General features: G+C 40.3%; 1 protein-coding gene across 1 annotated transcript; it reads right to left on the minus strand.

Moving 5' to 3' along the window:
* Positions 1–3,930: 3,930 nt before the first annotated feature.
* Positions 3,931–12,570, minus strand: LOC118430475 (uncharacterized protein YxaL-like). The gene is made up of 4 exons (XM_035841361.1): positions 12,347–12,570; positions 11,276–11,491; positions 9,301–9,462; positions 3,931–4,355 (listed from the first exon to the last, which is right to left on the minus strand). Exons 1-4 carry the CDS (start codon positions 12,504–12,506, stop codon positions 4,111–4,113), a joined length of 783 nt encoding a protein of 260 aa, XP_035697254.1. The 5' UTR covers positions 12,507–12,570; the 3' UTR covers positions 3,931–4,110.
* Positions 12,571–12,869: the final 299 nt, after the last annotated feature.

Here is a 12,869-nt window from a genome sequence, read left to right on the forward strand (position 1 = left end):
GGAACCAATATGAGACCTTGTCTACCTGTTGAAGCTCCTACATTCATACGTTCTGAGGCAATTAAGGATATGTGTGATCTCCATATACTTTCCTTTGTCAACTTTGGCCTTTTACTATCTATATGACAAACTTCTCATGACATTAGACGACAAAACGATATAAGTAGTACAACCTGTAACGCTTCTTCTGGCATTCATCCACATAGCCACTATAGCAAAGGTCCATCCACAGCTTCTTGATTGATGCTTTCCACAAACAAACAAACAAACAAACAAACAAACAAACAAACAAACAACACTCACACATGGGTGCCTACAGACAGACGGACATAGAAATATAATCACATTCACAATTAACAAACCCAAAACGACACGAAAAATATAACCTACTTGGGAAAGGTAATAATAGAATTTGATTTGATATGAATAAAAGATAGATTAAGGAAATCTGAGAACCGTTATCATATCGAAGTGCTATTTTAAGCTACAGGATTCTGTCCTTATATGTTAAATCTCCAAGCAACAGTTCCGATTTTCCCTCCCGTCATCTGCTTGGCTATTTACCGCTGTACGGTGCGGCGATACTTTTAGCCGTTAGGCGGCGCTTCTAAGCCGTGTGCAGGATGCACCCATGGAATCTCCATGATGCACCTGGCCGTCTTAGCAACCTTAACGTTGATTGGTCCAGATCGTGGTGACGAAATGACTTGTCCAAATAAGTAAAACGTCCGTATGCAATATTTTATGTATGCAATGTGATACCTACATGTTCGTAATTGCTTGATTATCCGATAACTTTTTGTAGTAAAATTCATCTAAAATATCACTATTAAACACAGAGATGAACTTTTAAAAACAAAATCATACAAATCTCTCTTCAATTCTCTCCATTTTTATTCCATTTTATCCCATGACAGTTAAAGTTACCTGCAACACCATGTACATCTTAGTCACAATCACACTCAAAATTGAGTCAAATAACATTATAAAGTATACTAACGAATTGATGAAGTTTCACCAAATTATAAGTTAGCATGAATGTTTATCCCAATGAAAACCAGGCTTATTCTAGTAACAGAAAATCAACATTACAAACATATGTACATATATTTGATATCGAATCTCTTTCAATGTTCCATCAAATATTTCACAATTCATAATCTTTTATATTACTCCAAGGCACTTTCAAGGCATCATTTTGCTTTTAACATATTCACCAATTAAAGCAACAAACCAATATACTTATACTTCAACCTCCATAGTATAGTAGAAAACTAGTAAAGCTCTCCCTAGGAACCATTGTCTGATGCAACTTTCCAAATCTTCTTTCTACTTAAAACTCACCTATGCAGACCAAAGAGTTAGATGGGCAATAAACTAACACAGATGTAAATGATAAAGATGCAAAATAAGTGTTTAGGGGAAAGAATGGCAAATGCAGTCTTTGGAAATTGTTTTCAATACAAGCTTTGTATCTATTGAAAAACATATACCTGTTAAAAAAAGTTGAAATGGTGGTAGATGAAGCTGATTTTGTTACGATATATTTCAGCAACAAATCTAGAACTAACATCAACTGTCATAATTCCACAAGGTGCCATGATAGTGTCACTACATCACAGAAAAATGTTGTTAAAGAGGTCTTTTCAAGATTGTCTTGAACACCTAAATATCTTAAAGTGTATACATAACGCTGGTTCACCTTTATCCGTGGGGTAATCTTTATCCGTTGTTTTTCAAAACAGCGCATTTAGGGATATCAAGTCGACAGACGGTTGTTTCAAATTGGAATATTTAAAAAACATAGCAGCTTGAACTCACATTTCGTCGACATTATAGCCCTAAATACCCTGCTTTTGAAAACAACGAATATAGGTTACCCCGCGAATAAAGGTGAACTAGCGTTACCTCAGGATTACTGATGCTGCATTTGTACATCTCTTCAAATTCACTTATTTTTCTCATGTGGTAGAATCATGGCACCCAGTGGAAATATGAGAGTTGATGTTAGTAGTAGGGTTATAAATGATGAATAAAAAACAAACTATGATTCAAAAGACTGAGATGATTTGGAGGGTAACGCTGGTTCTCCTTTACCTGAGGGTGACCTATATCTGTTGTTTGTAAAAAAAAAAGCGTATTTAGGGATATGAAGTCGACGGACGGTGGTTTCAAATCGGAACATTTTGAAAGTAGTGCAAATTTGAAATCGCAGACCGCAGATTTGATACTCCTAAATTTGCTGTAACAGTTTTAAAAAACAACAGATAAAGGTCACCCTGCGGATAAAGGTGAACTAGCGTTATACCAATATGCAACAAAATAGGTAAAAGACTACGGAAAAATAAAGTCTGGATGAGGCAACAAGGATATCAGCCACTCTATCTCTCATGCTTGTACAGAAATGTACCAAATAACTGGCAGTGGTAAACTTCCGCATAGGGCAACCACAAAGTCACAATTTGCAGGAAATGCAGGCACTGATACATGTATAAATGTAATTCCTGACATTAGAAGAATCTTGTAAAACAATAACACACTACTGTCTTGACAAGAAGATTAAACAATGTTTACAGAATCAACCTTCAATATGAACATGATTGAAATTCATTTTCATGTACTAGACAATATCCAAAATATCTGATGTTTGCATCATCTAATTCGTTACTATGTCAACTATGCACTATTCAAATACACCTATATAGAAAAGAAGGAATATACCGATAATCTCTATATATGAACAATCATGTACACCCAAGAATATATCTTCTCATTTGTTAGTATGCACTTAATAATACTGCATAGTACCGAAGTCCTTTAGTATTAACCCATGACTTATGTATTACTTCAAAAGTCAATATGATCAAATAAAAGGCTCATCGGTACTGTGTTACCACAACAAAGAACCAGCATTCATTAGTCTTTTATTATATGGATTAGGCCACACTGACTAATGTGCAAGGGAAAAAATCAGCAAAAAATGCTTCTAAACCACAAACATCCAGTCCATAATTTCTTTCACAGGGCTGGTTTGTCTTATGTTCAGCTCTAGTATGATCTCTAGTAAGATGCAATTGTCGCTTTTTCAACAGTGCTTTTTATCCTCAGTTTTGTTTAAAGAGGAGAACAAGGTCCTGTGGTCCATTCTGACTGACTAGTGATGCTACTGGGTCACATGTGGCCACTGTTTGTTTTGGAGCGTGCGCGCGGATGTCATTTATAAAACTAAGTCAGTGTGGCCTATTGTATGTGCAAAAACCTGACAGTCAGACATTATTGAAGGCACTCAATGGTATAAGAGAAGAGGTACTAGCTAATTGTAGGAAATACCTTGATCAAGTTTCTTTGCAACATGAGGTTCCCTTCAACATTACAGCTGGGTACAGCATTCTGTTTTGGAAGAAGTTAATCCTCTTTTATATTCTGTTTTTCAATTTCTGTATTTGAGGTTCAGTGAGAATCTGTGATCAATTTGGTTCAAAATTCATTATGATAATGTATGACATGAGTTACACCCCTATATTCCAATGAGTAAACCCATATGTTCTGACACCCTCTGACCCTAACAGTAACTGCTAAACCTAACCTAACTCTAACCCTAATCCTAACTTAACCGCTAAACCCTTACCAAAACATACTGTAGAGGTGTCAGAATGTATGGGTTAAAGCTGTGTACCTAAATAAAGTTTAGGTACAGGTACACGGGGTTAGGTACAGGTCCGGATCTGATAATGTGCGTTAACTAGTTTGACCAATTATCTGTAAGTTATAAATGTAACCAACTAACTTTTATAGTAATAAATTGCCATCTTTGAATGAAGAATTACATTTTGAGCCTGAAAACAAAGTTTCCTTAATTTTCAACTGCAAGATTGTCACAATTGTCATCGTTGATTCTGGATTTACCTATGTAGTCTTTACTAGTGCTTTCGACAGTTTAGGTACAGGTACACAGATGTTTAGGTCCGGATCTGTACCTAAACAATTTTACAGGTACCGTACAGGTACAGGTATTTAGGTACACAGCCCTAGTATGGGTGTTGGAATATAGGGGCTTTGGAACATGGCGTACGGGAACAAAGGGGTGTCATCACGTAGAATGTTGTCCATTTACAGCTCATCCTTGGTCTTTGCGTCTTGTCCGTAGTCGTAAACGTACTGGTGTTCCGCCGTGATCCGAGGCGTGGCCACGACTGGCCCCTTGGTCTCGTACGTCCACACCACGCGGCCGGTCTCACGGTCCACGCAGAAGACGGGACCGCTGATGGAGCCGATGTACACGCGGCCGTGTTTGTCCAACCTCGGGCTGGACCAGACCTCCTCGCCCGCGGGAAACTTCCACACAATGGCGCCGTCTGGAAACAAAAAAGGTCACATTTAAAAACATTTTAAAGTAATTTTTGTAGAATTTTTTTTAGAAATTTTTTCCAAACTTTTTTAGAAATTTTTTCTTTCAAAAATTTTTATATTTCAGCCATACATAGTATGGTGAAATATATTGTATTCGTAATGTTTCTTTCTTCTTTCTTTCTTTCTTTCTCCTGTCAAATCTTCAAAGTGATTCATCTCCGCCGTTCCTGGACCGAATGACCTGAAATTTGGCACAGGGGTAGAATGGGCCAATCCTTGATGCCTTTTTCTCAGTTTTTTCATATCTGCCTCTAAAATGATTTTATTGAGATTTTTTGGTCAATTTTAGACCAAAACTGTATATTTTGGCCCCTGTACCCTGGTATTACAACCAAATGAGCTGAAATTTGACAGAGATGTGCCTTGATAATGCCCCCATATAAATTCGATAACACTTTTGGTGTACAGTACAACAAAATGCTTATTTTTGCGATTTTTTGACCAATTTTTGACCAAAAAAGGACACTTTTGGCCCCTGTACCCTGGTATTACAACCAAATGAGCTGAAATTTGACAGAGATGTGCCTTGATAATGCCCCCATATAAATTCAATAACACTTTTGGTGTACAGTACAACAAAATGCTTATTTTTGCGATTTTTTGACCAATTTTTGACCAAAAAAGGACACTTTTGGCCCCTGTACCCTGGTATTACAACCAAATGAGCTGAAATTTGACAGAGATGTGCCTTGATAATGCCCCCATATAAATTCAATAACACTTTTGGTGTACAGTACAACAAAATGCTTATTTTTGCGATTTTTTTACCAATTTTTGACCAAAAAAGGACACTTTTGGCTCCTGTACCTTGGTATTGCAACCGAATGAGCTGAAATTTGACACAGATGTGCCTTGATAATCCCTTCATATAAATTCAATAACACTTTTGGTGTACAGTGCAACAAAATGCTTATTTTTGCGATTTTTGGCCAATTTTTGACCAAAAAAAGGACACTTTTGGCTCCTGTACCCTGGTATTACAATTAAATGACCTGAAATTTGGTATAGATAGGCATTAGATACTTAGTAACAAGATTCAAGTAAAATTTTTGACATAAACAACTTTAAGATGATTAATTTTGGCACTTTTCTGAGGGGAAATTTGTTTTCTTTTGGCCTCCTGACGTGACCTTCCGTGACCCCGCACAGAGCCACACCTGTGCGCGTCAGCCGGAGAGTTAATTGAATCAAAGACCTAGCCAATCAGCGAAGAGGAATTTGGCAAATGATCAACGCATCATCTTCTCCAGTTACATGTTGCTGTTACAGCTTACCTTTGCCACTTCTTCTGTGTAAATTATTTTGTCTCTCTGGTCCTGCTAAAAACATAATATCGTAATTGGAACACACCGCGGAATTGCACGGAGAACGGGCGAGTGGTTGGAAGGGGGTGCACTATACCGGCCGAACGAAACACGGCACAATTAACTGCCGCTGTGTACCTTTATACATCCTCTGTTGTTCCTTTCTTTCCTGTTAGTAGTTGCACAAAACAAAAATCTGCATGAGCATACAAAAAGTCATGAGAAAATGGGCGTATACTGACAAGAATTTTCATTTAATTTTGGTCCGTCATAACCGCTATGACGTAAAACTTTACTGCTGGCCGTAGCATTAAAAATGGCGGGAAAATGGCGGCGTACGTTCAATTTGACCCATTCAGTCATAGATCCGGGCTATAATGCAACGGTTCCTCACACTTTTGCACGAGTTGTAGGTCACCAAAAGAAATTCAAGATTGCTGTTGAATCATGCTCGTCTTGTGCCGTGAGCACATGTGATTATTATCTACAAATCTGGCAATGAACGTGACAGTGTGTTTGTCCCACGACGAGCTCGCCTGCCCCGAAAATGACCTGAAAACTTTTGGCCTTGTTGTCTTCGAATGCATTGTTATCGATGCTTTGTAAATTATGTATTGGACACCTAGATGTCTGAAGTGTGCATACCTCAGAAATAACTATTGTTGCATGTGTAGATCTCTTTAAGTTCCACTATTTTTAATCGACCGGTATAAGGCTTATGACCGGTATTATGCCAATGCATGTTATCAGTTCTTTGGGGCATATCTATGATAATCCCAGCAGTCACTTAACTTCTCTTCAGGAGTTTAGCGTAACACTATTTCAGGTCAAACCGTCAAAGGCAACTAAAAACAAACTTTAACGTTACTGAGTTCAACAGTACTTATAACTTGTTATCCGAAGTTGAAACGCTAGCGATGGTATTTTCGCTGCGCTGTTAGCTCCGTGCGACTGTTGTTGACGGTCTTATAACGGTATATTTTGCACCCCTGTACCCTGGTATGAGTAACATTTGGTATAGATAGGCATAAGATAGTTGGTAAAATGATCCAAGTAAAATTTTTGGCATAAAGTACTGTAAAAGGCTTAATTACAGCACTTTTTTTAGGGGAAATTGGTTTTCTTTCGTTCTCCATGCCATGACCTTTCGGACGTTCACCCCACAGAGCCGACATCTGCACCTGCGTCTAGCCGGCAGGAAGAGTTAATTCAATTAATGGTTCCGCCAATCAGCGAAGAGGAAAGCGAAGGCTAATTAATATTCATAAGCGGGACCACACAATACGTTAACTTGAAGACTCAGGCCGTACAGACTTCTTGCCAGGATTTTTTCAAAGCGTCGGACAGGGGTCCGGGGGCCGCCTGGCGGGGTCCAAGGGCAGGGCCACTGTGGGGGGGACCCAGGTGGGCGAAGCCCCCCCGGAAGCTCTTGCATTTTAGACTATTGAGAAGGCTTCTTTTATCAGTTTTTTTAGGGCCATATCTACGATAATCGTAGCAGTCACTTACTTCTCTTCAGCAGTTTGACTTTAAAATATTTCGGGTCAAAGCTTCAAAGACAACTAAAACCTCATAAACAACAAACTTTACTTAGCTCAACAGTATACAAAAATATTGTACGGGTTGCCATCCTTAGTTGAAGCGCTTATTTATAGCGCTAGTATCTTCGCTGCGCCGTTAGCCGCCGTGCGACTTTTGTTGACGGTCTGATATCCCTACGTCGCCGCCTCGCTGATATTCCCACGGACATGTTTCAAGAAAAATACCCAGCAAAAAAACGCTGTTCTGCGTCAAATTCTATTCTATAAAACATGTGGGACTCAGTGTTACAGTCTAAATATTTTGTAGAAGCACCGCTGTAGGAAAGAAGGTCCAAGCAATGTAAAACATCACGTAGCATGAAGTTCGCTGTCAACTGGCACACAGCACATGACTGTTTGAAACTCTAAGTCTAATCAACAGCCGTGTTTGATTGATAGCCGGCGGTCCTTTGATGAAGTCGGCGAAAGGTGCGTTAGTTAGAAAATCTGCGTTTAGTTTTGATACGTAATTATAAGTTAGACAGTGGCGAGAATGATTATTTTCTCATCAATATTTCTCTTCAGAATTATTTGAACTTAATTGTACATCTAAACAATTGGCTTACCTGTGCAATGTTTATATGATTAATGATCAGTGTACTGAAATCATGTGTAACGTATGGCTCCTAGTCAATAGATCAGCATTTTCTCTATAGTGACCACCTGTCTATAGTGGCCACATTTCCTAGTGCTGTTGTTGTTTGACATAAACTTTGAACATTTAAATTGTAAGTAACTTTAAACTGCCAGAGTTTCAGCCCAATAAAACACTCTCAGCGCCAGGGTATGAACAGACTGACCAGACAGACGAAAATAAATCCTCGAACAAGGTTCAATCGTATCTTCCGGGTCTGGCAGGAAGTTGTTAAACTAAAATAAGAATAGGCTCGATGGCTGATTGCATACAAAGTAAAACAGTTTAACAGTTTTACAGCTTGAAGAAAACAAACGCTCCTACAGTACCTGCACCTGCTTGATAATTATTAAATCGTATGCCCTACTTGAATAAAAAAAGTTCACTGCAATAATAAATGTACCCACATCACAAGGAGCTTATACTTTTTTAAACTTACACCTAGTTATCGTACTGAAAATTGTTAATGACATTACATGAAGTCATTCAACAATTTTCAGTCATGATGAAAATTTTCTGAATGGAAGGTGTGATTATTGTCATTTTCTGAAAAATAGAAGCAAGCTCTGTTTTTACCTGGAATCAATTCACAATACCAGTCCACTTTGGGGGATAATGTACTGTTAAGAGGATGTTCCATTTTTGCGCAGGGGTGATTTGGAACAGTCCAATGTTGCGTGGGAAGGGGTATGGCTGAAATATGCTGTATTTGCTCTTAAGCAAATGTCGGCCTTTCTAGTTTTAGAAATTTTTTTATAGAAATTTTTTCCAAACTTTTTAAGAACCTTTTTTTAGAAATTTTTTACAAATTTTTTTAGAAATCTAAAGAAAAGAAAAATTTTAGAAATCTTTTTTTAATCATTTTCACAGAGTGCAGTGCATTTTACAGATAAATTACAAGGCGCCATTCATCACTGTAATGCGCCCAACATCAGAACATTATTCTACAACGAACCTGATTGTAACTATCAAATTGAATGTAACATTGCTGGCAAATGGAGACCAGTACTGTAACATGCGTTTGTACATTTTGGATTCTTGCTTTGTGCTTACACAACATGTTTGAATACTAGCAAATGTATTTCAAGACTGCATTGAATGAATGTAGGGAGGGCAGTCATTATTTCAAATTTATTGACTATGGACGAACCTGACCAATGAGTCCCAAACGCTTGTGATTATGTGAAGTTTTGATTTGCAAACCAAGTTCATATATTTCCAATTGCAACACACTGATATTGCTTTGGGCTACTTAAACGTCCTGTCAAGTGTTCTAACCTACCCCAATCAGTAATTTTACACCACAATGTGTGTAGTTGCATGATAAATGTTGGCATTCAAAAAAGAGTAGAATAACTGTATGATGGCTGACCTTTCTGTTTCAGTTTGAGCAGCTGACCATCACCAGACCCGATGTACAGGAACCCATCGTTGTCCAGGGCTGGGGAAGACTGCATTTCCCCTCCCAGTACCTTCTCCCATTTCAGTTTCCCTCGTCTGATGTCCACAGCAAGCACTGACCCTCCAACCGTGGCTGTGCATGGGGAAAAGCAGTACACCAATTAAGAATAAATACTAGTAGTTTCATCAGGTTGATGACACAAAGCAGTGCCACAGAGTAGCAAGAAGCTAGTTTGTCCCTGACAGTGATAATAATCACTAACCAATAACGAAGTATGGCTACTTCTCCAAAGGTTGAAGGTTCAGCACTTTTCATTATGAACCTTGAGGAAGGTACAATATGGACAACCAAAGCAGGGCTCAAAAAGTATTTTGGGAATACAGTCATAGGTACACTGGTGATTCTGACCATAAATTTATGAGCACAGAAAACATTATTGTGTCCACCTTAAGCTTAAGATTATGTGTTAAGCACCAAGGACAGGTGTGCTTTCCTGTGTTTGGATGGCATTCTGCACAAAGGACAGGTGTGTCTGCCTGTGTCTGGATGGTGTTCAGCACCAAGGACAGGTGTGTTTGCCTGTGCTTGGATGGTGTTCAGCACCAAGGACAGGTGTGCTTTCCTGTGTTTGGATGGCATTCTGCACAAAGGACAGGTGTGTTTGCCTGTGTCTGGATGGTGTTCAGCACCAAGGACAGGTGTGTTTGCCTGTGTCTGGATGGTGTTCAGCACCAAGGACAGGTGTGCTTTCCTGTGTTTGGATGGCATTCCGCACAAAGGACAGGTGTGTTTGCCTGTGTCTGGATGGTGTTCAGCACCAAGGACAGGTGTGTTTGCCTGTGCTTGGATGGTGTTCAGCACCAAGGACAGGTGTGTTTGCCTGTGCTTGGATGGTGTTCAGCACCAAGGACAGGTGTGTTTGCCTGTGCTTGGATGGTGTTCAGCACCAAGGACAGGTGTGTTTGCCTGAGCTTGGAAGGAGTTCAGCAACCCAAAGCAACTTACAGTTTTGAAAAATATATGAATATCTACATGTACCAGTGCACTTACTTCACAGTATTTCAAGGCAAGTTAAGTGGCAAGTCATTGTCTCTTATTTTTTTTCACATAACCTAATGTATGTTTCTGAAAATGAGGGATAAAATGATGGAATGCGCTTAGAAGTAATCATTTCCCCAACTATACTCCTTTATTTATAGCCCTGTAGTACACTGGTTCCAATAGACGTCATGCTGTATTTCCTAGTTGTATAGTGGCATTAAAGAATGGTCGGGACAAACAGTACACCAGCTAGAAACCTTGGCCAAAGATAGACGAAGATGGAAGACTTATGTGCTTACTTGTGTGTGGATGGTGCTCATTACCAAGGACAGGTGTGTTCACCTGTGTGTGGACCATTTTCAACATTAGGGACAGAGTTGTTTATATATGTGTATGTGAATGGTGTTCAAAACCAAGGAAAACATGTTTGCTTGTGTGGCTAGTGTTTAGCACTAGGAACAGCTGTTTGTGTGTGTTTGTGTGTGTATGGATGGTGTTCAGCACCAATGACAGGTGTGTTTGCCTGTGTATTGACTTTGTTCAACACCAAGTCATTGTCTCTTATTTTTTTTCACATAACCTAATGTATGTTTCTGAAAATGAGGGATAAAATGATGGAATGCGCTTAGAAGTAATCATTTCCCCAACTATACTGCTTTATTTATAGCCCTGTAGTACACTGGTTCCAATAGACGTCATGCTGTATTTCCTAGTTGTATAGTGGCATTAAAGAATGGTCGGGACAAACAGTACACCAGCTAGAAACCTTGGCCAAAGATAGACGAAGATGGAAGACTTATGTTGATGGCATTGCTGCCCCTACGGCCGATGAGGCTATGGGACCGGTGAGGTGATAGTGGCAAGCAGTACGAAAAAAAATACAGGAACCTTTCAATAAACCCACCTACAAACAGCGTTCCGTCCTTGTTGATGACTGGAGTAGAGTCGATCCCGTCGTGGTCCTCTCCGACGTCAAACTTCCTGACAAGACTGCCACTGTCGGCGCGCAGGGTGTAGATGTGGGAGTCCCGCGAACTGAAGTACACGTACCGGCCGTCCCGGCTCAGGACTGGGGCGGCCCAGATCGGACCAGCTGCTTTGAAGGACCAGGCAGGAGTCCCTGTGTAACAGATGTGGAAAAGATGTTACCCTTGCAAAAACTGTTCCATATTGACACTATATTTAGACATCATCATCTTCTGGGTGGACCAGATTGGACTGGGTGCTTTGAAGGACAAGACTTAGCGAAACAGGAAAAGAAAGGGAACAAAGAATATGTATATGTCTGCAACAATGGAAGGGAGTAGCCTCTTTTGCAGCCTTCTAGGAGCACTGGCTGGGCTGGGGTGGGGGGCGCTGCTTTGCAATCTTAAAATGTGGGCAAGGTTCTTCTATAGAAACTCTCATATGTTGACTCAGTGGATCAGCACTCCCAAAAAACATATGCCAGTGCTCCTACAGAAGACTGTGAAGAAGGCTAAGGAGGGCTATGGCACATAGACTATCTGCTGCCTACCTCAGGGCAGTAATGTGCCTTATGTCATACCTGTGACGCAGAAACGTTCGAAACGGGTGTTCCGGACTGGGCCATAACTTCCGTATCAGACCAGTTCGAAAGGCGTATCACACAGGCTCCATTCGAATAAATCAAACTGTTTCGAGCGGGCCGAGTGCGGCGCCATCGAATGTTCAAATACCTGATTCAGACGTTGGAACATTACTGTTGCAACACTTTTTGTTCGAGGGCACCAAATTTGATCAACTTCTGGCGCATTTCGCATCAAAACAGGGGTTTTCTTACTAGGTGGGTATGACATAAATAAAATACAACACGGTGTATTCTGCATCACCCCTCGTTCCCAGCCCTCCCGCGGGTCGGATTACCCTCCGGCCTTCAGCCGTCTGGCGATCTGACCCGCGGTCGGGCTGATACCTCGGGTGATACAGAATACACCGTGTTGTATTCTATATTTACCAGTCTGTGTATCCAGCGCAAAGGCGTTAAAGTTGGTCTCCGCCAAAACTCCAACGTACACCAGCCGACCGTCATGTCCGATGGCAAGGCCTATCCAGATCTCTCCACCCAGATCGCGTGACCACTTCACCGCCCCGTCCGGCGTGAAGGCGTACATCATGCTATCCAGGGTGCCGATGTAGACCGTGCCATCAGCGCCGACCAAGGGGGAACATGTAACGGAGACACCTACAACAGACACAGTAGAAGGCATAGGTCAGTATCACACTTTTACATGAACAGGCCTTTTTTAGCTATAAGAAATATTGTACTTGGATCCACAAGAAATAACATCAACTCACGCAATTCCACCCAGTGCTATAATACTGCAAAATGGAAAAATTATGTGCATTTGAAAGAATTTGGAAAGATGTACAAAATGTAATGCAGCATCAGTTATCTTGACGTTATTTCACACACTTCAGACATTTTGGTGTTCAAGACAATCTTGAGAAGGCCTCTATAACAATGCCTTTATGTGGCG

This window comes from Branchiostoma floridae, chromosome 14, assembly GCF_000003815.2.
Source record: "Branchiostoma floridae strain S238N-H82 chromosome 14, Bfl_VNyyK, whole genome shotgun sequence".
Lineage (NCBI taxonomy): Eukaryota > Metazoa > Chordata > Leptocardii > Amphioxiformes > Branchiostomatidae > Branchiostoma > Branchiostoma floridae.

Excerpts from the sequence above, each read along its gene's own strand:
- LOC118430475 (XM_035841361.1), bottom strand. The coding sequence starts at position 12,506 with ATGATGTACGCCTTCACGCCGGACGGGGCGGTGAAGTGGTCACGCGAT. Across the intron at positions 11,492-12,346 it reads TGCGCTGGATACACAGACTG|GGACTCCTGCCTGGTCCTTC; the intron begins GTAAATATAGAA and ends TCTGTTACACAG. Across the intron at positions 4,356-9,300 it reads GCTCAAACTGAAACAGAAAG|ACGGCGCCATTGTGTGGAAG; the intron begins GTCAGCCATCAT and ends TTTTGTTTCCAG.